The sequence below is a fragment of the Staurois parvus genome, unplaced genomic scaffold (assembly GCF_062004578.1).
Source record: "Staurois parvus isolate SC_StPar_1 unplaced genomic scaffold, SC_StPar_1.0 ptg000299l, whole genome shotgun sequence".
In the NCBI taxonomy this organism is placed as follows: Eukaryota; Metazoa; Chordata; class Amphibia; order Anura; family Ranidae; genus Staurois; species Staurois parvus.
In genome coordinates, this window is record NW_028318095.1 from 23,205,208 (window position 1) to 23,230,986 (window position 25,779).

Below are 25,779 nucleotides of genomic sequence, written 5' to 3' on the forward strand. Positions count from 1 at the left end.
GATGAGCCATTTGACCTACCAGCATGTCTTTGGAGTATGGGAGGAAACCAGAGTACCCAGAGGAAACCCATGCAGGCACATGGAGAACATGCAAACTCCAACCAGGTTGTGGCTGGGATTCGAACCAACAACCCTACACACATAAACAGATTGCCTTCTTGTTCTGCTTTTAAAGCCAGCCATAGATGGGTTGAATCTCCAGCTCAGCAGGGATCCGTCTATGAGCAGGCTGCCTGTGCCCAAGACGATCCATCGATCAACTTGTGTACCACAAGCCTGTCGGATTTTTAGCATGCAATTATTGCCCGCGGCTATAGCCACTAGTAGAAATCATTGTGTTCTCCCACAGGGACAGCTTCCCACCAGGAGAACACAATAGCTCAAAGTGAAACAAAAAACAAGAAGCGCATCAACCTTGCGCATTACCTCAGTAACCAAATTTATTAATTGAAGAATGGTACTCACAAACAGCAAATAAAATCAGGCATGTCCTCAAAGGGACTTCGAAGATGACGCGTTTCAAAGGCCATGCCCTCTTCATCAGAGCTCTGATGAAGAGGGCATGGCCTTCGAAACGCATCAGCTGTACTGCGTGTCTACCCCCATGATGGGATTCGCACTGGCTCCTTATTTTTGAAGTCCCTTTGAGGGCTACATGCTTGATTTTATTCGCTGTTTGTGAGTACCATTCTTCAATTAATAAATTTGGTTACTGAGGTAATGCGCAAGGTTGGTGCGCTTCTTGTTTTTTGTTTCACTTTGCAGTATCGGTCGGGCTTCCCCAGCCTTGTTTGGTGCTGTACAACCTTTAAATACACTGGTGATTGCTTTTTTCTGGTTTTGGTTCCATCTACTCACCACCAGTCTGGGTCCTAGAGCGCAGGAGAAATCGCATCTGAACACAATAGCTCGTTGGGAGGGATTTGAGCGATTTTATTTCTTGCAACTCATTGTTGCAGGAAAGAAAATCGCATAATCTATGGCTAACTCTGTCTGAGTTTAATGTATAGGGAATGCAAGAGACTGACACCAAGTCTTATTCAAGTACTTTTCATGTTGGTTTTATTTGTAAAAAATGTATTTATTTAATGATATATTCATGAATATAGTGCTGCATTAATTTGTGTCTTTTATATCTGCCTGGAGTTCAGCTTTAATTGAATTGGTATGGAGGCAATTCTTATGGATATGGTGGGTGCCTTATTTTTCTTTTTTAGGCTTTCTTTCCTTTCCTTATTTTTACCTGGTGATCCAGTTAGCACGTCTGTTGTGTTTCATCAGAACAAGCTGTTCTGCAAATGTAGCAGTTAGAATGTTGAAACAAACCATTTACCACTGACAGGTGCTTACATTGGTCAGCTTTTATTTATTCTTGTAAAACCTTTTTATTTTAACTGCTGTGTGAGCTGGAGTTTGTCTTCAATTTGCTAGTGTATTTAAATCTGCTAGTACATCTAACACTCCCCTCCTCAAGAATGACAATGTTGCTGTCCAAACTTGTCTCTGTGCTCCTTCATCCAGAGTGGGGGCCCTCTAATATGGGAGGTGTGCTACTGGACAGATCACCAGGTGAAAACAGAGTAAAAAAATAAAAATAGAAAACTAATGCAGCCACGACATTTAATGATTGGTAAGCTGCTATAAATTACATTCTTGGTTTTGGGTTTAATAATGCTTTAAAGCCTGTAGTGGGTCTAACTCTGGTACCTATCGAACTGCACAGACATATTTAGACTCCTCGCACAACTGCTGCAACAGGAGAGTAGGTAAGACTGTGACAATGGAGATTGTTAGCATAGTGCCGATGTGATTGCATGTCTATTTCTGTAAGTTCAACTGGGCTCTACTAGTAAATACAAGCTAATGTGGTGGAGATTGTTTCTTAATAGAGTTCCTTGAGTAGCATTGCCCAGGTCTACCAATAAGGACTGCCACACCAGTATTGCATGGTGGGGCCTAGGCAGGATACTTAAGTTCTAATTTTTATAAAGTCTATCTACTTAGGGTGAAGGGGGTTCCTCTATCCTTCTGGACTTGAATTTTTAGAGAACAGGATGTTGTTTAGTGTGAAATGTTGTAAATTATAGTAAGTAAGGTCTTGTCACAGACAATCTTGCTTTTATGAATGTGGCATGCGTTGGATAAATATGTATAGGTAGTATCGTAGAAAGTGGTGCCAGTATGCTCATGTCAATGTGAGGGTGGCTAAATTAAATAGGATAGTGATTAGTGACATGCTCAATCTGTGTTTTCAGACATTACATACTCTAGGTCAGGGGTGCCCAACCACTGGCCTGTGGGCCACATGAGGCCCGCAGAGCCCTCTGATGTGGTCTGTGACCTCCTGCTCTTGGATGGCGAGTGGGCAAGCTAGAGGAAGCACGGCTCTGGAGGCAGCAGAGCCACATAAGCCGATACTTCCTGTAGGGGTTACCTGCACTGAGCCTGTTATTACCTGTGGGTTTGGTGTGCATAGAAGTCTATGGCAAAGTGCAGCTAATCCACAGGAAAGCTATAAGTGCACTACACTGCACTCGCGGTGTGGGTAATCAGTGTGAAAGCATCCTTAGGCCCCTTTCACACGACCAGTCTGATCGGGTCCACCTGTATGTTTTTCAGGCAGACCCAATCAGACTCTCTATAGAGCGGCATATGTAAACATACTTGTGTCTGTTTACCCCCGCCTACCTCCAATCTGATCCGCTAAAAAAACCAGAAGTGGATCCGTCCCCTTCCATCTGGGTGGATCGGATCATAGGGCCCATAGAGTACATCAGGCTGTGTCTGTAAGGCTCTGTCTGTATCTGCTCTGCATATGCAGAGTGGATACAGACCTGTTATCTGCCCACTACCCTCATTGTGGCCCACGACCGGTTACCAAGTCTCTTAAGTGGCCCTCGCTCTTCAAAATGCTGGGCACCCCTGCTCTAGGTGTTGTCAAAACCATTCATTTTACACCAAGGTTCTGTGGAACCCTTGGGTACCTTCTGAGGTTAGTAGAGGTTCCTTAATCATTAATGGTTTGATCTGCTTCTGATTCCTAATGTAAATGGGCACTTCTCCCACTGACCAGTAATGTAGGGAGGCATTTCCCCCCTGATCCCTAATGTAACAAGGCCCTTCAGCCACTGACCACTAATGTAAGGGGCCCTTCCTCTACTGACTGCCAATGTAAAAGGAACTTCTCTCTCTGATCACCAACTTAGGGGGACCTTTTCCTTCTGACCACCAATAAAAAGGAATACTGCAAACTTCATTGTCTGCACTTCTGTTCTGGCCCTTTTTTTTATCCCTTTCATTTCATCATAATCTTGGTATGTCACTTTTTTAACTCACCTATTACTTTCTGAACATGCTAATGTACCTTGAGCTTTAGGGTTCCTGGAGACCTGAAAATTATGACAAGACTTCCTCCATGGTACAAAAGGTTGAGAAAGGATGCTCTACAGTGTTACGCACCATCATAAAAAGGTTGAGAAAGGCTGCTCTTCAGTGTTACGCACCATCATAAACACAGATGTGATTGTAGAAAATAGTCTAAGATGGGAAATATTAGCAACTAATTTATACTAACAAGGGCAAAGGAAAGAGTATGTATCATCCATAGTAATCAGATGCCTGCTGTCATTTTCCTAGTGGAGGATCAAAATGTCAAAGTTAGATCGTGATGAGCTAAATTAGAATGCATGGAGCAGAATGCTTCAGTAATGTCACTGGGTGAATGTCAGAGCAGAGAAAGAAAAGGTGAAAGTCTAGAATAATTGTATCGGGTCATCAGACATTTACAGTCATCCCTCTGACATTTTCACATCTGTTAAAAAGGTGTAGGGATGTAGGATTATTGATCTATTTACTGCATCATACGTAAAACAAAACTTAAAGTAGCATTCCAGGTTTACTTTGACTGGCCCAAATGATCAATTTTCATAACAAACCGAGGCAGCAACTGCGTGTGCTGTACTATACTGTAGTTGTATCTGCTACATACAGTGTGTGGGGGCATGTTCAACACAGTATGGGCAACTTCCCGTCTGCTGCCTGAACTAAGTGGGGAACTGGAGAAAGTACAGAGGACAACCAAACTGATACGAGGCATGGAGGAGATCAGCTATGAGGAAAGATTAGAGGAACTGAATTTATTCTCTCTTGAGAAGAGGAGATTAAGGGGGGATATGATCAACATGTATAAATACATCCTTGGTTCATATAGTGAACTCGGTGTAGAGTTATTCACCCTGAGGTTATCACAGAGGACAAGGGGGCACTCTTTACATCTGGAGAAAAAGAAATGTAATCTCCAAACATGGAAAGGGTTCTTCACAGCTGTGAAAATGTGGACTAGACTCCCTCAAGAGTTGGTTCTGCCCAGCTCAGTGGATTACTTTAAAAAAAGCCTGGATTCTTTCTTAGATACACAGAATATAACTGGTTACTAACATTTTTAGATAAAGTTGATCCATGGAATATCCGATTGCCTCTCGGGGGATCAGGAAAGATTTTTTTTCCGGTGTATGAGCAAAGTGGATCATGCTTTGCTGGGTTTTTTTGCCTTCCTCTGGATCAACTGTGGGTGTAGGATTATAACTTTTTTTTTTTTTTTTTAAATGGTTGAACTGGATGGACTTTTGTCTTTTTTCAGCCAGACTAACTATGTAACTATGTAAATCTAGTTAGGCTGAATGCTTATCCACTATTCAGGAGAAGCCTTGCATTCTTAGAATACAAAGCTTCCTCTGATTGACCAAGGTGGGAGTTGTGATGTGATCTGCCTGCCTCTGTACCTCTGTCAATCAGAAGAAGCCTTATATTCATTGATAAAAATACAAGGCTTCTCTTGGATGGCAGAGAAACATTCAGGCCAACTCAATTTTAGTTTCGGTAGCGTCACCCGTATTGATGTATATGATGCTACTACAGTATCTGAGGCTCGGCTCACACTATGCAGGCTGGTTGCAGGTGTGGGAATCGCATTTGTTCCCTCACTCGTAACCACCCGCAGCTGAATATAGCTGCTCTTACGCACCTCCACGCATCTCAGACTGCAGCGTGATTGCGGGTGCAGGAACTGAAGGGAAACCGCATGGTCAAAAAGACCATGCAGTTCTACTGTGGCCGTGTTTTTAAAAAGGTGCATGACCCTTTTTTGTGTGGGAAACATGGGAACAGCAGTCGGCCTGCAATAGTGTGATCTGAGCCTTACAGTGCATACTGCGAACCGATCAGTTAAAAGATAAGTATGGGCTGGAGAAAAAAAACAAACATTATACTAACTTAAGTGAATGTAGCATCGATCAAATGCTGCATCTTTCCCCCACCGGCTCTGAACTGTGCGATCAAAGACCGCTGATCATTCAGTTCTCCCCTCTGATCTGCCCCACCTACACTCACTTGAGCAGTGGGCTGGGGAGGGGGCGGGAGCAGCTGGCCCATGCTCTTGGCGGATCGCTGAGAGGCTGAGCCAAGTGTCATTCCAGGCTTCTGGGCCGATCCTAACACTATGATCAGGATCTTTTCAGAGCCTGGACCAGCCCTGTGATGTCATTTGACAGTGGGCTTTAGCCCACTGTCTTCTGAAAACGGGTCACAGAAGTGTGAACTAACTGCACTCCTGTGATCAGTAGAAGCTTTTTTGGCTATATTTCTCCTTTAATAATAGAAATAGTTCATTTGGATCAGCTTGGCCTACACAAACTATTTAAAATTAATATAAAATTGAAATTTTACTTTGAAGTGTATTTCCACTTTTATACCCAAATTGAGATAACACCTACTTTATACGCCTTACACATTCCTATTGACATATCATAACTTTAAAATATTTAAAATTGCTGTTTACCTTTTAAATTGCCTTTTATTAGCTTAAAAATAATACTTAGCTTTCCCTTCCTGTTATAATGTTAAGGAGAGGGCAATGGAGTTATGTTTACCATAATTAACCTTGTCTGTACTGTGCTGGTAGGTCTTCAGTATCACTTATAAACTAGATGTGCACACTGTCTGTCCTGACAAAGGGTAAAACATCTAAAGCCTTGGGTGATACATTGTATATTAATGCACTAAAGAAAAAAACATCTCTCAGTCTATCCCTTAATTGCACATTGCAAGAAATGAACAATACAAGTTGCACATAGAGCCCTATATGTAAATCTGCTTCAAAGAAACAACTAGAAAGGTAAGAAATATTTTTTAAATGATTTTTAAGTTTGCTGTGTGAATGGGAACACGTAACAAACATATAGTGTACGTTTTCTGAAATTTGACTGCAAAAGCGGATCTACACAAAACAAGAAAATATTCATTAAAGTAAAGAGCAGTCTTCACAAGGCAGAATCCTATAGAAATCACACAGATTATGTTCCACTAATACAGTGGTTCTCAACCTGTGGGTCGTGACCCCTTTGGGGGTCGAACGACCTTTGCACAGGGGTCCCCTAAGACCATCGGAAAACACATATTTTCGATGTGTAAAGAGCAGCTACTGTGTAGAAAGCAGCTGCTGTGTTGAAAGAAGCAGTATTGGAGGTAAAAACGACACTTCATGAATTATAATTACTAGGTAAATAATTTTATGATTGGGGGTCACCACAATATAAAGAACGGTGTTAAAGGGTCGCGGCATTAGGAAGGTTGAGAACCACTGCACTAATATAACATCAGTAAACTAAACTTTGTACAATGGCATTGCTTTTTGTGCTGCTTTACCGAATGATGAGCTGAAAATTAGTGTTGATATAAAGTATATGGTCAAAAGAATTGTATATGGATACCCTTCCAAATGATTGAGTTAAAGTGTTCTCAATAAAGAGTACTGTTCATCCTACAGCCTACAAAGCATTTTATAAAATTTTGCAATTTAAAGTGGAACTGCACTGCAGCTGAGCACCACAAACCAAAAATGCTATTTAATTAATTGTTAATAGTCAAAGCAAACTCCCCCATCCATCCATGTCTCCATGCTTTATTTTTCTGATAAATCATTTTGAAAATTGCCCCCCTGACATTTCTGGCAGTGGGCATCTTGAATGAGGGCAGATAATTATAATTCATGTAGCATTTACTTTCTGGAATCCATCTGCCTTTAGCTTACACATTGGCTGAGCTGAGAACCCCCCCTGATGGGATGTATGACATCATTTGCTTAGGCATGGAAACCTGGAAGTAACTGAAGAAATGTAAAAAAAGTGTAAAACATGTAAATATGATATACTTTCCTATCTATTTACTAATGCTAGCAGCATAAGGATTCAAAATAGTGTTGATTGAGAGAGTGAAGTTCCACTTTAAAGCCTGTGGTAATGGTTTGAAGAAGAACTTTTTCTGTTCCAGTGTGCCTGTGCACAAATCCAGCTTAAAAAAGATATGGCTTAGCTAGTTTGGAGTGGGAAACTAGAGTGGCCAGCACAGAGCCCTAACCTCAACCCTACTGAACACTTTTGGGATGAATCGGAATGCCAATTGTAGGCCAGGTCTTCTCTTCCAACATCCGTACCTGACCTCACAAATGTTCTCTTTTGGATGAATGGTCAAAATTTCCCATAGACAAATTCCCACGGAACCACGCCAAAATCTTGTGGTAATTGTGATGGTTAGGTGTTCACAAATGTTTGGCCACAATCTGTATCTGCTTGTCTTTTGCCTGAAGACTTGAATCTACTATAACCTTTTCACATGGAGTAAAGGGTCAGTCACGCTTACCATATTTTCCTTTCTTCCAGAGGCACTTCTTATCCCCAAGAAACAGTGCAAATAATGTAACCTTTGTACTCGATTGTAACCATTGTATGGTACCATTGCGCCATATTGTACTGTACTCACTGGCCATTTCTTAGCACCCTAAGGTTGAGATATTGGGAAAAACAGATTGCCATTTGCAATGTCAGCTACTTAACCTGGGTGTTTTTCACATTGTCTCAGCTATAGAAAAATGAAGATGTCTCAGAACTCATTCTTCCTATTGTGCAATACAGTTTTATAGATGTGCCTTAAATATGATGGATAAAGCACAATTTCAAGCTATTCCTGATACATTCGTTTTTATACAGAAACAAAAAATGTTGCATAATAAAGTACACAGAATAAAAAAGTAAATCCCACCCCTACAATACAAGTGCTAATTGTACATGGAGTGATTAATTAATTAGGTATTAAAGGTACATTTGAAACTAAAATCAAACTAAAACGTTAAGCAGGCAAGTGTGATAGGGTATTTGAGCTTAGTTTTTATATGTGTTTGTGTGGTAATTCTGTAAACAGTGTATTTGATTGGTGATTTGGGTAGAGAGGGTCCTGAAAGGAGTTTTCTTGGCCAGTCAGGATGATGTCAGAGAGATATTGTGATATAGGGGATTGCTCATTACTCTGGTATCTGAAATAGGTGATCTGGTGCAATGAGGAGCTCACTACTCTCTCCATTGCATGACCAGCCCCCTGGAGCTATGTAGAATTTCTTTCCTTTCAAATGGTCCACCTAGAAATTTTACTTGGTGATCCACCAATGACAAGACTTTCATGGAATGCTTCATGGAATGTTTCAAAGCACAAATGGTGAAAAAAAAGAACCATACACTTCGGCCAGCCATGATACACCATGCCTATCCACCCACTCTTATTAAGAAAGAGCTTTTTTTTTCCAATAACAAGAAATTCAGGGGCAAAACTGACTAGTGATTTGAAGGAATATCTCCCCAATGGACAGAGCTCCCTTCCCACTGTATCTAAAGTTAAAATAAAACATACTGGGGGTGTTTCATAGAGGCAGACTGTTCTCTGTGTAATGGAGTTCTCCTTTAGCTTAGCGGATGAGTTCCATCATCTTTGCAAAGTGATTTTTCACTGTATTCACAAAACTAAGGGAAAATTTCCTTGCAAAGTGAACAACCTTTAGTAAATCAACTCCATTAACTGGAGTAACATGTTAAAGCGGAGTTCCAGCTGAAAAAAAACAAAAATAAAAGTCAGCAGCTACAAAAACTGTAGCTGCTGACTTTTAAAATACAGCCACTTACCTGTCCCTTGGTCCAGCGGTGTCCTCACCACGGCTGGTTTCACTGGCCGTCTCCTCTCCCTGGCACCGGCATCTCCAGTGTGTTCACCCGGCTATAACAGCTTGCGGCTCGAGAAGCGCTGCACTTTGTGAATGGCTCCGTAGTCTTCTGGGACCTGTCACGTGTCCCAGAAGACTATGGGGGGGGGGACAACTTCCGCTTCCGATCACCTTAGGTAATCATAGCGGAAATGGGAGCGGGTACCTGTCAATTTTTTGTACCCGCTTCCCAAAGGTGCCAATCCTTAATGGGGAGCGGGGGACAAAGACTTAAAGCAGAACTTCCCCTTTTGGGTGGAGCTCCGCTTTAAGGATCAAAGGTCAAGGTTGCAATCATCACACATACATGATTGCTATTTTTTTTGCTTCTGTTCAACTATCAATGTAGAACGCGGTTCTCACAAGAGGATAATGTTCACCTGCATGATAAAAAAAGATTTATGGAAATTATGTAGATTTTGCATATATATTGCTACATTTACAGTGATTTTAATTTATGTTGATTATTGTTGTTACACACTAATCACCATTGTTCATTAGTGTTCGGTGCCAGAGTAATATTGGTTGCATCCAAACACTATATAAACCTTAATGAATGCACAAACTGCTGAAAGTTTATTTCAAGAATATAAGTAGTGTACAAACTGTCAACAAGATACAGAGTTCTTTTCCCAGTGAGCCTTCAACATATGCTTAGAGATGTGAAAACAGGGATTATTACCTAGCTTTTGTCAAACTAACCAAAAATAATTGATTTTTTATCCCCTTCAGACCTGGAGGGTCCTGGACCAGATTTCAAAGCATATGGCAGAAATGACAGACACTTTCATTTGGCTCCAGGGAACACTGGAAGAAAAAACATGTTTTCAGGAACACTTAGAAAACTGTCTCCCCAGTGACTTGGCATTGGGAGACCCTGGAGGAATGAAGAATGCAAGAAACAAGACGTCATTGTCAATGTGCAAGTAAAGAAGGACTGAAAGGTGGCACTGCACAGTGAAAGCACCAATTATATTTATTAGGCACCTGCTGCAAGGGACTGCTGTGTCCTTTCAGGTTTTGATGTCTGTGATAATAAAAATCTGTGTATTTTGGAAAATCTTGAGAAATACAGCTACCATTACATTCAGAGCAATGCTGCATGGCACCTAAAACCTTTACATTGACCACAGTGCCAAAGAAAGCAATTGGAGTGATCAAAAGGTGCAATAGTACCCTCCATTGGCAGAAAGAGGGTAGTGCAGGCTATGATGCAGTATATCATGCTGCAGGGGACACCAAAGGTGCTGCAATTCCATAAATAACTGTTTTTAGTTCAGGACTGGAGATTTTTTTTTTCACTGTAGAAGTGCACCGGTTTATTATTAGTAATTATTTTTATACTGTATAATTGTCATTGGAGATTTCAATTAGTAGTAAAACTAACAAAAACCTATTTGCTTTTGACAGATATTTAGAAACAAAATGAGCAATATATAAAAAGATGTTGTTTCAATGTCCCTGTACACTAACTATATAAAGCTGCTGCTGACAAAATAAAACCCAGCATGTAATTCTGTCTGTTGAAATATTACATCTTATTTGTATAACTTAAAACTCCCAAAAATGCAAAACACATGCTAAAATCTCCTGTGCTGAAATAAACAAATTTGCTTTCCATACCAAATCTGTCCCTTAATCTTGTTCTGCTGTTTGCCACCAAATTAAAACCTAAATTATGTGAGAAATCTTTTTTTTTAAATTAAATTTCTGGTATAAACATATAAATGTATGAAACTCAATATACTTCAAGAAAAATGGGCGTGCTGTCTCTTAAAATTTCCAAAGTGCAATTGTGCATACAATATAACTATATCAAACCATAGTTTTATAAGAAAATAATGATAGTGTGAACTCAATATATGCAATAACCTAAATAAATATAAAAATTAAAAACCAAATATGAACACAAACAAAATTGTGCCGAATCTGTTAAAGAGTATTCAAACATTGAAATGTGTAACATAACATCATAGTCTACTTTCAAAATAAAAAATCAACATAGAAGAGTGTATATCCGTACAGATGGACAAATATGTATATGGACAATAATAAGCTAGATGCTTAAATATGTTAAAAACACTCAAACTTCAAAGTGTATGTGATATGAACCAGTACTCTACTCTCAAAATAGAAACATAAAAAGTGTATATACGTACAGATAGACAAATGTACATATAGACAATTATAAATACACAATCAAAAATAAAAAATATGTTATTCATTATTGCAAACAAAAGATAATAAAGATGAATAAAGCAACCAAATGTCCATACAGATGGATAAATATCCTGGTGAACAGTCCAAAATCAAGATGGAAAATCCTAAAGAAAACAAAGACACACATCAAAGTGTGAGATGGAGGTCATTAAGTGTAGCAGGAATAGAGGGTGCCAGGAAATCCCACCACCCACGTGTAAGGTGAACTCCTTACCAGATACACTGATTCCCACATGGAGGTCTTGCCTCTATCCTCTGAAGATGCTGTTTACATGAAACGCGATAGATAGGGCCAAACACGTGACTTTATTATACACGCTGGCGGGAATCTAGTGATGCTCATCCTTTGTCATATGTCTGTGATTGTCTTCTTATTGTAAGTACATTACCATATTAAAAGCCCTTGGTTTTAACACACTGTGCTATGATGGTCCCTTGTCCTCTGTGCTGAGCACACTTATACAGGATCGTACCTAGATGGAGTGATGTGTCTGAATATTTTGGACAGCAAGGTGCTTCATGATCTCTATGTGGGATCAGTGTCTCTGGTAAGGAGTTCACCTTACATGTGGTTGGTGGAATTTCCTGGCACCCTCTATTCCTGCTGCACTGAATTCTCTCCTTCTCACACTTTGAAGTGTGTCTTTTCACACCTGATAACCGCCACACCAGTTATATGATGACGCTGTACTGCATTGACAGTGACAGTGTGTAAAAAAAATAATGGAGAAAAATTTATTTTTTCATTTTCCAAAAAATTGTGACAAAAATTACTTCAAAAAACTTGCCACGCCGCTTACTAAATTCCGTACACTGTTTACTTTCCAAAAAAGGGGTAATTTGGAAGATCATCCTGACTTTTTTAGGCCATCCTGACTTTTGTGGGCCATCCTGACTTTTTTGGGCCTCAGGAAATGAGACTGGCTGTCAGTACATCATTCAGGATTGATCATTTTCAGATATATACAGTTGTGTTCAAAATAATAGCAGTGTGTTGAAAAAAGTGAACAAAGCTCAAAATCCTTCTAATAGCTTTTATTTCCATACACACAAATGCATTGGGAACACTACACATTCTATTCCAAATCAAAACATGAAGAAAAATAGATCAAAATTGTTGTTGTTCCTCTAAAAAAATTGAAGAAAAGTGAATATTAGACTGTTCAAAAAAATAGCAGTGTTTGTATTCTTCTTTACAAACTCAAACATTCACTATATAAACTGAAAAATGTTTGAAGATTTTGCTTTCCTTTGAATCACTTAAATAATATTTCGTTGTATAAGCACTGTTTCTGAGAACTGCTGTACATCTGTGTTGTATGGAGTCAACCAACTTCTGGCACCTGTGAACAGGTATTCCAGCCCAGGATGATTGGACTACATTCCACAGTTCTTCTCTATTTCTTGGTTTTGCCTCAAACTGCATTTTTGATGTCACCCCACAAGTTTTCTATTGGATTAAGATCCGGGGATTGGGCTGGCCGCTCCATAACGTCAATCTTGTTGGTCTGGAACCAAGATGTTGCACGTTTACTGGTGTGTTTGGGGTCGTTGTCTTGTTGGAACCCCCATTTCAAGGGCATTTCCTCTTCAGCATAAGGCTGCATGACCTCTTCAAGTATTCTGATGTATTCAAACTGATCCATGATCCCTGGTATGCGATAAATAGGCCCAACACCGTAGTATGAGAAACATCCCCATATCATGATGCTTGCGCAACCATGCTTCACTGTCTTCACAGTGTACTGTGGCTTGAATTCAGTGTTTGGGGGTCATCTGACAAACTGTCTCCGGCCACTAGACCCAAAAAGAACAATCTTACTTTCATCAGTCCACAAAATGTTGCGCCATTTCTCTTTAGGCCAGTCAATGTGCTCTTTGGGAAATTGTAACCTCTTCAGCACATGTCTTTTTTTCAACAGTGGGACTTTGCGGGGGCTTCTTGCAGATAGCTTGGCTTCACATAGGCGTCTTCTAATTGTAACAGTACTCACAGGTAACTTTAGACCTTCTTTGATCTTCCTGGAGCTGATTGTTGGCTGAGTCCTTGCCATTTTGGCTATTCTTCTATCCATTCGAATGGTAGTTTTTCTTTTTCTTCCACGTCTTTCAGGTTTTAGTTGCCATTTTAAAGCATTTGCGATGATTTTAGCTGAGCAGCCTATCATTTTCTGCACTTCTTTATATGTTTTGCCCTCTCCAATCAACTTTTTAACCAAGGTACGCTGTTCTTCTGAACAATGTCTGGAACTACCCATTTTCCTCAGAATTTCAGAGAGAAATACACTGTAACCACCATGTACAACATTTGCTGCCTTCCTTCCTTAAATAAGGGCAATAACTGCCACCTGTTTTTCAAAGAATGAATGACCTCACTAATAGAACTCCACACTGCTATTATTTTGAACATGCCCCTTTCAATTAGTGATTCAATTACACAGAATCAGCAGCATGCATGTCATGACTGTTGGGTCTGTTGGATATCTATTACTCTACTACACCTGCTAGTAAATTATTTGCCATGTAGAAATATCATTTCTACCAAAAACAGTGATTGATCAGGTTAGTGATGTCTGACTGCTATTACTTTGAACACAACTGTACCATAGATTGTAGGAATGTTCCTACAGACTAAATAATATTAACTAATTTGGGTTATTTTCACCAAAGAAATGCATACATTTTGGTCTAAATTTATGAAGAACAATTATTTATTTGCAAAACTTTATAACAGAAACAAAGAAAAACTTTTTTTTTATTTAACAAAAAATAAAAACCCAGTGGTGATTAAATACCACCAAAAGAAGGCTCTGGTTGTGTGACAAAATGATGACAATTTAGTTTGGGTACAGTGTTGCATGACTGCGCAATTGTCATTCAAACTGTGAGCGCTCTGAAAGCTGAAAATTGGCCTGGGCAGAAAAGGGGTGAAAGTTCCCTGTGCTGAAGTGGTTAAGCATATGGCACAATTTTGTCTTCATATACATATTTGTCCATCTGTATGGATATACACTCTTATATGTTTATTTTTTATTTTGAAAGTAGACAATGGTGTTATGTTACACGTTTCAATGTTTGAATACTCTTTAACACATTCTGCACAATTTTGTTTGTGTTCATACTTGATTTTTAATTTTTATATATATTTAGGTTATTGCATATATTGAGTTCACACCATCATTATTTCCTTCAAAAACTATGGTTTGATTTAGTTATATTGTGTGCACAATTGCACTTTGGAATTTTTAAGAGACAGCACGCCCTTCTTTCTTGAAGTAGTCGTTTTAGTTGTTTTACACCTAGTATGGTGTAGTATTGTGTAGTGGATGCAGCAGTCTTTATTTATATTTTGTTTTGGTAGCGCAGGGAAATATTTGGCTTGTTTTTATGGAATTCAATACACCATTTTAACTGGATTTAACCTATACATTGTTTCTTGATAGCAAGGATTCTTTTTTTTATAACATAGATAAAAGGGACAATAGCTGTTTTTGGAACTGCCTTGATAAAAACAAGCTTTATTTCTTTTTGATGATCCATTTTTCATTTTTTTCCTGATTATTCACAAGTATCTGTACAATATACAAGTAATGTATTCTCTGAAATACCCATTAAGATGGCACATGTCACAATTATGTCATGTTCCCACAAGCGCTGGATGTAACATAATATTTGGTACCTGTCTACCATCACATTTGTATTTAGTGGGGGGCATTAAACAGTTCTGATGCTGATGCTTTCTCCAGCAATGCACATCTTCCACAGGAGTGAATAGTAACATATATAAAACAGTTATCTTAATCGTACAGCACAGGCACAGTAGTCATAGACCTTCATTTATAGGCACATACCTTCAGCTGATTGGGCCCTTGAGCTTTTCAGGACACACCCCCTAGGAGCCTCCCCTAAAGCCCTGCCCCGCTCTATGAGCCCTCTGTTTTTTGCTAGTGTCCTATGGTGATGCACCTCTTCTCCCTTGCGGAGAAATTTATCTTAGCTTAACTAGTTTGTTTTATTTTTGAATTTTCCAACTCTTCAATCATCTCCTTTGCTGTCTTCTAATGAAAAATTGGAAGCAGTGTATCTGGATTGGTGCAATCTCAGTAAATGTTGGGGGCTATACCTGGAAGCTGGACAGTCTGTAATGTTGCTTTGAGCACTGGATCCAAGCACATTTTTCATAGGGACAATTAGTATTATATGTAAAACAGTTATTAAAAGCATGTAAAATGCACCACATTGGCACTACACTACATGAATAATGTACATATATTAAAGTGAAACTATAGACAAAGGAATGGCATATGAGCCAGTCTGTCCAGAATAATAATAACCATGCATCTATGGTTTATCCCATGTTGAGTCCCCATGTAGCATAATTTTCTTAGGTTTTTATTCTGCCTGTAGATCCATTGACATTTAAATTCCTCAGCAAGGTGACAACACTATTCCTTCAACAACAAAATCACTGCAGCGTTGTCACCAGTGTTAATTTTGATGTCAAATTTCGACTTTGTTTTAGTCATAGTCTGTTGACCAAATTGCCATTTTAGCTTTAGTCGTATTTTAGTCATCTGAATTTTTAGTTTTAGTCGACTAAAATATCCTACATTTTAGTCAACTAAAATCTCCAGTACATTTTTTTTTACTAAAATATAATGGGTTTAGTTAAATTGTTATGCATTAGTTAAGCATAGCTGTAGAATTTCCAAACTTATTATATACTTCTGAAGTAAAAAATCTAATAACATATTATTATTTATGGTACTAAGGTTTGAACATGGACTACAGACACAGGTTTAGCCGTTGTGATATATAAGGTCTTTATGTGAATAAAACCAAGTTTCTTAAAGTGGTAGTAAACTTGATAATAAACACAAAAAAAAATTTTCCCCTGCAAGGCAATGCCATAATGTGCTAGTATGCATCACATACCTGCAGATTATGTGAAGCTTGCCTTAAAACGAAACCCTCCAGCGGCATGCTGTCACTGGTGAAACGGCTTCCTTCCTCACCCGGTCCTTCTGGGTTTACAGGCTCCAGCGACTTAAATGGCCAAGCCGTGATGACATCACTCCCGCGCATGCGTGCAGGAGTCACTGTTTATGGCACACAGCTATGAAGGAACAACACGGGTATGCCGTTCCTTCATAGCGCATGCACCAGTGCTGATACACAAGTAAATATTTATAGTACTCCCAGGTAAGCTCTATTATAGGCTTACCTGTAGGTACAAGTAAACAAACTGACTTTACTATCGCTTTAACTGCTTCCCGTCCGCCCTATAGCAGGAGTACTCCTGCAGGGCGGCACGGGTGCGCAAAATCACATATATATACGTGATTTTGCATTTCCGGGTATGGGGTGCGCGTGCCCTACCCACACCACCATTCGCGGCCTCGGCTGTCAATCACCGGGTCCTGTACGGTGATCACTTGCTGGAGTGATTGTCAAGCATCTCCGACGGGGAGAGAACTGTTTGTAAACAATACAGATCTTTCCCCTGTCAGCTCCTGCACACTGCTTTGCATGGCTCTGCATAGCACAGCCATACAAAGCAGTGTGCTTACAGTGAAGCACACAGACATGGCCCCCTAATAAAACATACAGCACACAGTTAACCCTTTGATTGCCTCACATGTTAACCCCTTCCTGTCCAGTGCCATTAGTACAGTGTCAGTGCTTTTTATTAGCACTGATCACTGTATTGGTGTCATTGGGGATGTCAGTGACACCAAGTCAGTTCCCCTCAGTGTCAGAATGCCTGCCGCTACCTACTATAAGTCGCTGATCGCCACCATTACTTGTAAAACATTTTTTAAAAAGCCCAGTATATATGCCATTTGTAAACACTATAACTTTCATGTAAACCAATTAATTTACACATATTGGATTTTTTTTTTTTTTTTTAGCAACGACATGTAGCAGAATACATTTTGACCTAAATGTATGACGAAATTTGATTTTTTTAAATTTTTTTACTGGACATGTTTAATAGCAAAAAGTTAAAAATATAGTTTTTTTCTCAAATTTGTTGGTCTTTTTTTTTATAGTGCAAAAAATAAAATACGCACAGGCAATCAAATACCTTCAAAAGAAAGCTCTATTTGTGGGAAAAAAAGGATGTAAATTTAATTTGGGTGCGCGCTGCCTGACCACGCAATTGTCAGTTAAAGTAATGCACCGTCGTAATGCAAAAAATGGCCTGGTCAGGAAGGGGGGTAAATCCTCTGGAGGGCAAGTGCTTAAACAGGTGGGTAAAGTAGTTGTTCGGGCTCAGGACAGGCTTAGATCAGATTCAGGACAGGTTTGGATGCAGCTCAGAACAGCTTTAGATCAGGTTCAGGACAGGATTAGATTTGCTCAGGACATGATTTTTCATACAGCTGCCAGTTCTGTGAATAGAGAGCAAACCGTTCTGAAATCTTGTTCAAAACTGATGACATGTGCGATTAATTTTCGTTTAGTTTTCATTCTTTGATGAAAATTCTAATTGATTTTTGTCTAGTTTTCGTCACTGATGAAAATATTTTTGTCAATGAAATTAACACTGGTTGTCACCACATGACAATGTTTTAGATGGACCTTAAAGTGGTAGTAAAACCACTTAGTTAATTATTACCTACAGGTAAGCTTATAATAAAGCTTACCTGTAGATAAAATGAACATCTGAACATGCACCATTTAGGAACCCGGAAGTGCCAGCGGGCCTACTGATGACGTCACACAGGAAGATGGTGGCACAGGACCGAGTGGGGGCAGAATTCTGAGAGAATTCTGTTAGACAACACTGGATGGGTGAGTGAGTGAGTATCTGACATGTTCAGAGCCTGGCCGCTATAAGGTATGCAGGGGTTTGAAAAACAATTAGGAAAACAATGAGGAACGGAGGGGGAAGATCCACTTTGGGCAACTTCCATAGATACAATGGATTGAGTGAGCATAGCCACCCCTGGACAAAGTGTCTTATTCACAGGATTAACAAATAAAAAGAGGCAACAAAAAATGCATCTTCCACATCTAAGGACTGGTAAGTTGCAAGATATTAGTTACTTGTTTGGGGGTTTAGATAAGCTGTAATAATAATACTTGGTTTTTAATTTTACTTCAGTGGGAAAATGGGGAGGTAGGGTGGCAAACAAAATTTAGGGGAAGGGTAAGTATAAGGTGAGGGCTGGCTTTTAAGAGCATTGGTTACTTCCCCCTTCATGGGCACAGGTATACTTTAAAAGGTCTACAGACATAGGAGGGTAGTCAAACATTCAGGTCACCTGCCAGACCACTCTCAGGCGACACTGTATTCAGATTGCTACCCATAAACAGGTATATATATGCTTCGTTAAGCTTACACTATAAAGTCTATTCATGAAGCAGGGAATGTGACTGTCACCACATATTCTTTGATTAATAATCAAACGCTGTCATTTGAAGCTGAATTCCAGGTATGGCTTTTTTGCATAGTTACATTGGACCCAGGGGCGGACTGACTATTTGGAAACTGGGGGCCTGGGGTCAGTAGGGGGCCTCATGAGATGCCCCTGGTACCTTTTTCATAGGCTTTTTTGAGTTTGGGCAAGGACACAGGGGCCCCATGATTCCCTATTGCCCAGGGGCCCCATGAGTTGTCAGTCCACCCCTGATTGGACCAATATGGACCAATGTAAGTACAGTATGTATGTGCCATACCTGACCAGACTTCTCCTCTAATGGCAGTGTAGAAGTAAAGAAGCTTGGGCAAAGTCCCTTGCAGTAAGTGGCAGGTAGACAGAAATCTTCGGACCAATAGCCATTGATCTCTTTAGCTGGGCCCTTAGCTGACTAGAGGACAGCAGAGGGAGGTTAACAACACCAGATCCCTGAGATCCCACAATGTCTGTACTCACAGGCTTTTGTAGAGCAACTGGCAGCCTCTCTCAGTGCTACCAGATGGATCCTTAGCAGACTCCCCCTTAGTCAGCTTTTAGGAAAACCAGAGCCACTCATCACTTCCAGTTTCAGGCCCTCAAGTCACCCGCCTGAGGCCTCTTGACAGCAAGTGCCAGGGGAGGCAAACCTGCTTGGTGCAATCCACTCTGGGAAGGACACTGAGCTCATATGTTCCCAGTATATAAATACCACTCCCAGCATGCAATGGGGCCATCCTCTCCTGTAATTGGCCAGAGCTGAATTCATATACATGCTGTTCATTTGTCCACCTATGTTCTGGAAAGCTCTAATGGTTTCCAGAAAGCAGGAGGAGTTCCAGGCAAACTAAAACAACATCAGAGCATTGTGAGCAGCCCTGACTAATAGATTGCAGCACTCTGTTAAGCAGAGTGCCAAGGGTAAATTTACCTATTAGCTCCCCTGTTAGGCAGAAGAGCAAACTACACTAATCTAACTATGTACATCCTAGCACCCATACTAGGAGCATGCTACACATATAAATAATTGTTGTGGTATAGCACATTCCTTTAAACATAGGCACTGCCCCTTGTGATGAAGAGGAGAACTCACCCTTTTGGTTCACCTCCATTTGTTCCTGCTTCGTTCATGACTGAACTTTTGCAAGTAGGTTGTGAATTAATACCACCATCTTTTATTACATGGTGTTGGCCAGACATACTGAAATCAAGGTCTGCTTATTATATCAGGGCCCCTACTCCTATGTTCTCTACATTAAAGTGTGACTCATGCAAAGACCCTTTCAGCAAATTGATGCTGTTTTTCTGTGCTGGAGCATGTTCTCCTGAGACCTGAGATCCTCAGCGGTGTGAGGATTTTACCAGAAGGACTATAAAATCACCCCCTCCTGTGCATAACTGGGGGTAGGGTAAGTACATTTACAAACCTTTTTCCCGCTGATTTTTTTTTTCTTCACTTAAAGTGTTACTAAACCCAGAACCCTGCATTCACCCTATCTGGTCTCCCACAGTACACAGAACATAGAAACTACTAATTATTTTATTAAATATAAACTTCTAAATACCCTTTCTCATCAGTGGTTAGAGCAGTCTTGTGACTTCTATCAGTGTTCAGTCGAGCACTAGTTAAAGCTTGTAGAAGGAGTTTTCATTCTGCTCTTGGAAGATGCCGGCTCCCTGACCTCTGTCTGGATAGTGATGATTGGTCCTGTGCTGATCACATGCACTCCCCCCCCCCCCCAAAAAAAGAAAAAAACCTCTCTAGCCATATACACCAAACTGAGCATGGGCAGAGTGACTTCACACAATATGTCTTATCAGGAGATAAGAGGTGGGCACTGGAAGAAGGGGAGGATCCGAGAATTCAGGATCAAACAGCATTTTTATACAATGCAGAGGATTAACCCCTTAGGTTCCACAGTGACTATAACAAACATGCTTTGTTTATATCTTGCCTTTTAGGTTTCAGTAAAAGATGGTGTCAGTTCTGCTTAAAGTGGAGCAAGCAGAAATTTTAACAGTCTACATATATACATTCTGGTAATGCCACAATGTACAACAGTATAGGATTCAAAAATGTTTTTGTTTCTTCATTAAACATGGTCCCTGAGCACCAGTTAAATGATTGTGCAGTGGCCTAAAATGAGTATTTGGGGAAAATGATGTCAGTCTGTCCAAAGAGGTTTTGAACAATAACTTATTTTAGGTCATTTAGTGAATGGAAAATAATACACAAATACATGTTAACGTTTTAATTTTTGCCATTTGGGGCCAGCAGCACATGCTTTTGCAAGTAAAAAAGTCAACTGGCAGCCATGTTTTGTTACATGATTCAGTGCACAAAGATTCACAGAGAACAACATAAAATGTCATAGTCTCACATACAGGCAGTTTGATATGACCAATTAAAGACATTGAACAATATTCAAAAATATCTGTCTATATGCATGTAAGGCAAATGTATAGTCTCAGAAAATATAAACTATTTTTATGGGACACAAAGTGCAATTGCTTATAATACAGATGGATATTTCATATTACATATATTGATTTTTGAGGTAAAATCATAATCCTTGTTTTCTAACCTGGCAAAACAATGAAAATAAAACAAGGAACTGATTAAAAAGCAATAATAGTTTAACAGTAAAATTCAAAGTATGCCCTATTCCAGCCAGTAAATGATTTCATTTTCTCCTTGGATTCAGTAAGAAATGTCTAACAACTCCACAGGTCTCATATAGTGACCAGTTCTGGCATAAAGTGAACTTGTCACATCTGGGTTGTAGCAAGAATTTGAATTTTCATTCTTTATCTCTGTAGGCTTGCCTATGATGCAGAAGCAAATTAAAGCACAATGGGGCCCCAGGCAAAGTAGCAGCTTTGGCCCCCCTTCCCCTCCATTGACATTAGGGAATGCAATCAGGATAGGGCGGCCATTCCCTTTGCATGGTCTGTAATAGCATGGCCCTTGCCCACCAGGCATTAACAAGTATTGTATGAGGTGACAAGCAAGGGAACCCCATACACCGACTGCAATATCCCTGCTTTACTGCTGGAGGGTAAAGGTTGTAACTGGGTCCCCAGGACATTCACTAGGCTCTAGTCTCCTGCTTAGGTTGCCCTGAGGAGGATCTGGCCCTGCTATGAAGGGATTATTTCTCCTCATATTTAGCTTTACTTGTCCTGACATTTTAACTGGCATGCTAGTGGGTCAAAGATCATCATAAACTGACTCTTTCAGCACAGGGTCACTTTTACCCAACAGATCACCTGTAAAAGAAGTTGGAACATATATACCTTTCCCCAGCTGCTGCAAGTTGTAAAATGGACAGATAGTCCAACTGCGTGAAAATCCTGATCAATTTTTTTTTTGTAAACTAAGAAAACTGCATTTGGCCTAAATATGGAGAAGAAGGCCTAAGTGTACCAATTAGGAATCCATATTGTTAAATGAACATTTCTGTAAGCAAAGTGCTCATTTTGTGGCTGTATTTAGTGTACACAATGTGATAGAATGGTATATGGCTATTTAGGGTGGCAGATTAAGGGAACAACATGCTCTATTGCTTTTCTCAATGGTCTGTTCACTCTGGACAGCTTTTTACACCGTCAGTCCTATCATAGTGAAAGCTTAGTGAATTACATTTGGTAGGTGGCCAGTTCTATCAAGTCTATGGAGAGCTGAATTGAAATAAAACAGATGAAAGATGAAGCACATGTGCACTTGAACCCTACGTGAAATCAATGTATGATTATTGCCAGATTAAAGGTATTGGGTGGACCAAATATATTAAAAAACAGCTTCAGGGACCTGCTAAGAGGAAATATTGTGACCAGAGAGGCCATACTAGTGCCCACTTCATCAGTGTTGACACAACTCTTTACTCTCATCAGTTACTGAACCTCTGTCCAGTAAGTCTCATTGCCACCAATTATATACTCCTGTTTATGGACTACAACCATGCTTTCCCCAAGTTGTAGAAGTGTCGTCAACTGCTCTTGGATAGGATAATATGCAATGCATTAATTCTGAATAAATCTTTCCTTAGAGCAACTCATTATATTGCAGTGTATTGGTATAAAGAAATAGATACAAAAATTATTTGTACCGATGTTAGAGTTCATATATACATCATTCTAACATAATTCTATTCCTAGCATAATATGGATGCCCATTTCACAAAAAAAAAACAACAAAAACATTCAGCCAATCAAACAATTTATATTTATTCTGAACCTTTTAACCTGGAGTGCAATGAGCTGCTCTTGAATGATAATATGTGCAACATGTTAATTTGAAATTAATCTCTTCTTCAGTGCAATTTAGAATATGATATGGTATGTAGAAAAGGGCTAAAATAAATAATCCATACTTCAGTCAAGGCTCATATATCCGTCATTCTTACTCCTAGCGTAGATAGACACATGGTCATTTTCACATGAAATCACAGTCAAAATCAAATCGACCTTCTGCCCTGGATAGTCTATCAATTTTTCAGTAACATTTGTCATACATGATGCACTGGGAAATTAAACTGTCTACCCTCTAAGTCTGGTCCGGCCCTAGCTTCATAGTGAATGAGAATGCAGTGCAAAAGGGAACAGCACATCATAACATTTAACCACTGCTGACTTTTTCTAAATTACTGTAGAGGGTCTATTCCCCTTTTCGGTTTTTAAACAAGATGCAGTAGTAAAGAAACTGACATTTATGCTGAAAAAAATCTGGTGGGCACAAATGCAAATTGTAAAACATTATTTTTCAGAATGATTGCAAACACCTGTCACTTGCAATCGGGTAATGTTCCCAATAAATGTAAAACCATTTACTGGAAAGTTATCTATTCCCCAGGAAGTAATAACACCCCGGAATGGACATTCAATGTTCCCCTAGGGCATTACTCTGGCCAGGGAACGGCAGCTTTCACAGTCCTCATACAACAGATGTATTTTATGAGGCTGCACACATATTATAGGTATGAAGTACTTGTTTACACTGAGACCAATGTAGATAAGGCAAGATGGGGCATTGGCTTTAATAGTGGCAATAGCAAAGCCAGCATAGCTACTGATAAAGTGACTAGACCACGGGATTTTTAATTTTATATGTGTGAAGTTTATGTTGCTTCTGAGCATGTCCTCAAACTGATCTCTAAATGAATCTAAAACGTTGTCCTCTGGCATAAACAATATTGGCCTGTTTCCATACTGATTTAAAAGCACAATCATTAAAAATGTTTGGAAAAATCATAAAAGCCAGAAATAAAATAGCAATACAACAACAGAGAGACTCCCATGTGCTTCTTATTGGCTGGAAGTACTTTGTCCCACTGTAACAATTTACAAACTTTTGCAAACTAAAGGCATTAGCTGTAATGCCAGGCTGCCAAATCTCCCAATCGTCAGTCAAAGCAGCCTGATGACAGAGCTCTCTGTGTGAATGCAGATGGAAGATTCCTTTAGCACTTTGGAATAAAACAGTCTTTTTCCCCAGTCCCTCAGAAATAACATTTCCCCGGGAAGAGGGCCTCTTCTGAGAGACTCCTCTAACAATGAAGAGCATGAACTGGGGCAGTTCTTGAGGAGTCCATGCACTGGCTCCATCCCCTCTGGTAAAACATAATTGGATTTGCTTGCTAGGAAATAGGGTATGTAACTCTTGAAGTGCATTCTGGGTCGGATGGTGGAATCTCAGTCCGGCTCAGTCAGTGCCATTGGACAGTACATGCAATTGGTTTTCCAGGTTTGAGATGCGCTTCTCTTGAGACTCAACAATGCTTCGTAAGCACTTAATTTCTTCAAGTAGGTCTTCAAGAGTGATTCGCTGGGGAATAAAAATAATAAACATTAAAACATTACTGAGAGACTTTTATACTGCCTAAACAGCTCTTGTTTTTCAGACCCCCCCCCCCCCCAAAAAAAAAAATAACCTAACATGGTACTGACACAGCACAATAAATCATTCTCTAAAAATCTTTCCTGCTTCTCAATAATTCTGCTTTGTTGCATGTATATTTTGTAGAAGACATGTAGAATCCCAGCTGAAAGATTACCAACATACTGTAAGCTTCCACACACTGACAGTACAGGAGACACAAAGCTTCCTGCTGTATTTCAAACTTCAAAGCTTTGAAGAAGGTCTCTGAATCACCCAAAAAGTGTTGGCATGGATCTTGATATAAAATGATTGAATTTGAACCACCCGGTTTCTAAATACTTATCCATTGGTGTTCCCACATATCGATGAATTGATCATTGCTAGCATTGGTCATTAGAAAGAAGCACCATGCAACAGGAGTCACCAGTGTTTTTCTGAAAAAGTCTAAAAAGTGTCATAGTAAGTGGGGAGAAAGAATTCTCCTTTCTAGATTCTCCTATTTCTTAACCTTCCCCACTCCACATGCTGCAAAGATAAAAACTTTCTGCGGGTGGGAACACCAATGTTCTGGAATTAATACCACACAAAACCTGTTTTAACAATCTTGTAGTGAATGCTACATCACAGGGAGATTTACAAAATGATTTGGCTACAAAGTACTTTTATCAGCCATACTCTCACTAAACAACATGTTAAAATAATGTTTTATTGTTACAAATTAAAACAATGTATTACAAACCTAAAGCAGCATGTCTCCAACCATGAGTGACTCTTATGTGCACAGGATTGTATCTTATTAGATCTAACAGATGCTTTGCCACCAAATATCTGCACTAGTGGTGGCCTTATTGTTTTATTTTGGTATATTTCGAAGATATTATATTCCTGTAGCCTAATTACAACCTAACTCTTGATTCCAACTCCAATTCCACTGAGTATCATTTAGTGTATGTGTCAGGGGCGGACTGACAACTCATGGGGCCCCCGGGCAATAGGGGATCATGGGGCCCCGGTGTCCTTGCCCAAACTCAAAAAAGCCTATGAAAAAGGTACCAGGGGCATCTCATGGGGCCCCCTACTGACCCCGGGCCCTCGGGCAATGCCCGAGTTTCCAAATGGTCAGTCCGGCCATGGTATGTGTCCATGATCTTCTGTGCGATCCCCTGTAGGGACACGCTAGCAATATCCATAGATCC

At 39.8% G+C, this 25,779-nt stretch overlaps 2 protein-coding genes across 4 annotated transcripts in view; one reads left to right on the forward strand and one right to left on the reverse strand.

Moving 5' to 3' along the window:
• Positions 1-10,709, forward strand: part of ANKRD13B (ankyrin repeat domain 13B) — a 295,939-nt gene extending 285,230 nt beyond the window's left edge. The window contains exon 15 of the mRNA XM_089683035.1: positions 9,815-10,709. Coding sequence (XP_089539161.1) covers positions 9,815-9,860 — 46 coding nt within the window. The 3' untranslated portion in view covers positions 9,861-10,709. The remainder of the gene's footprint in view (positions 1-9,814) is intronic.
• Positions 10,710-20,942: 10,233 nt separating this feature from the next.
• The window catches only part of CORO6 (coronin 6), a 127,321-nt gene continuing 122,484 nt past the window's right edge, over positions 20,943-25,779 (reverse strand). For all 3 annotated transcript variants that reach the window (XM_089683038.1, XM_089683037.1, XM_089683039.1), the window contains one exon: positions 20,943-24,529. In XM_089683038.1, coding sequence (XP_089539164.1) covers positions 24,407-24,529 — 123 coding nt within the window. In that variant the 3' untranslated portion in view covers positions 20,943-24,406. The remainder of the gene's footprint in view (positions 24,530-25,779) is intronic.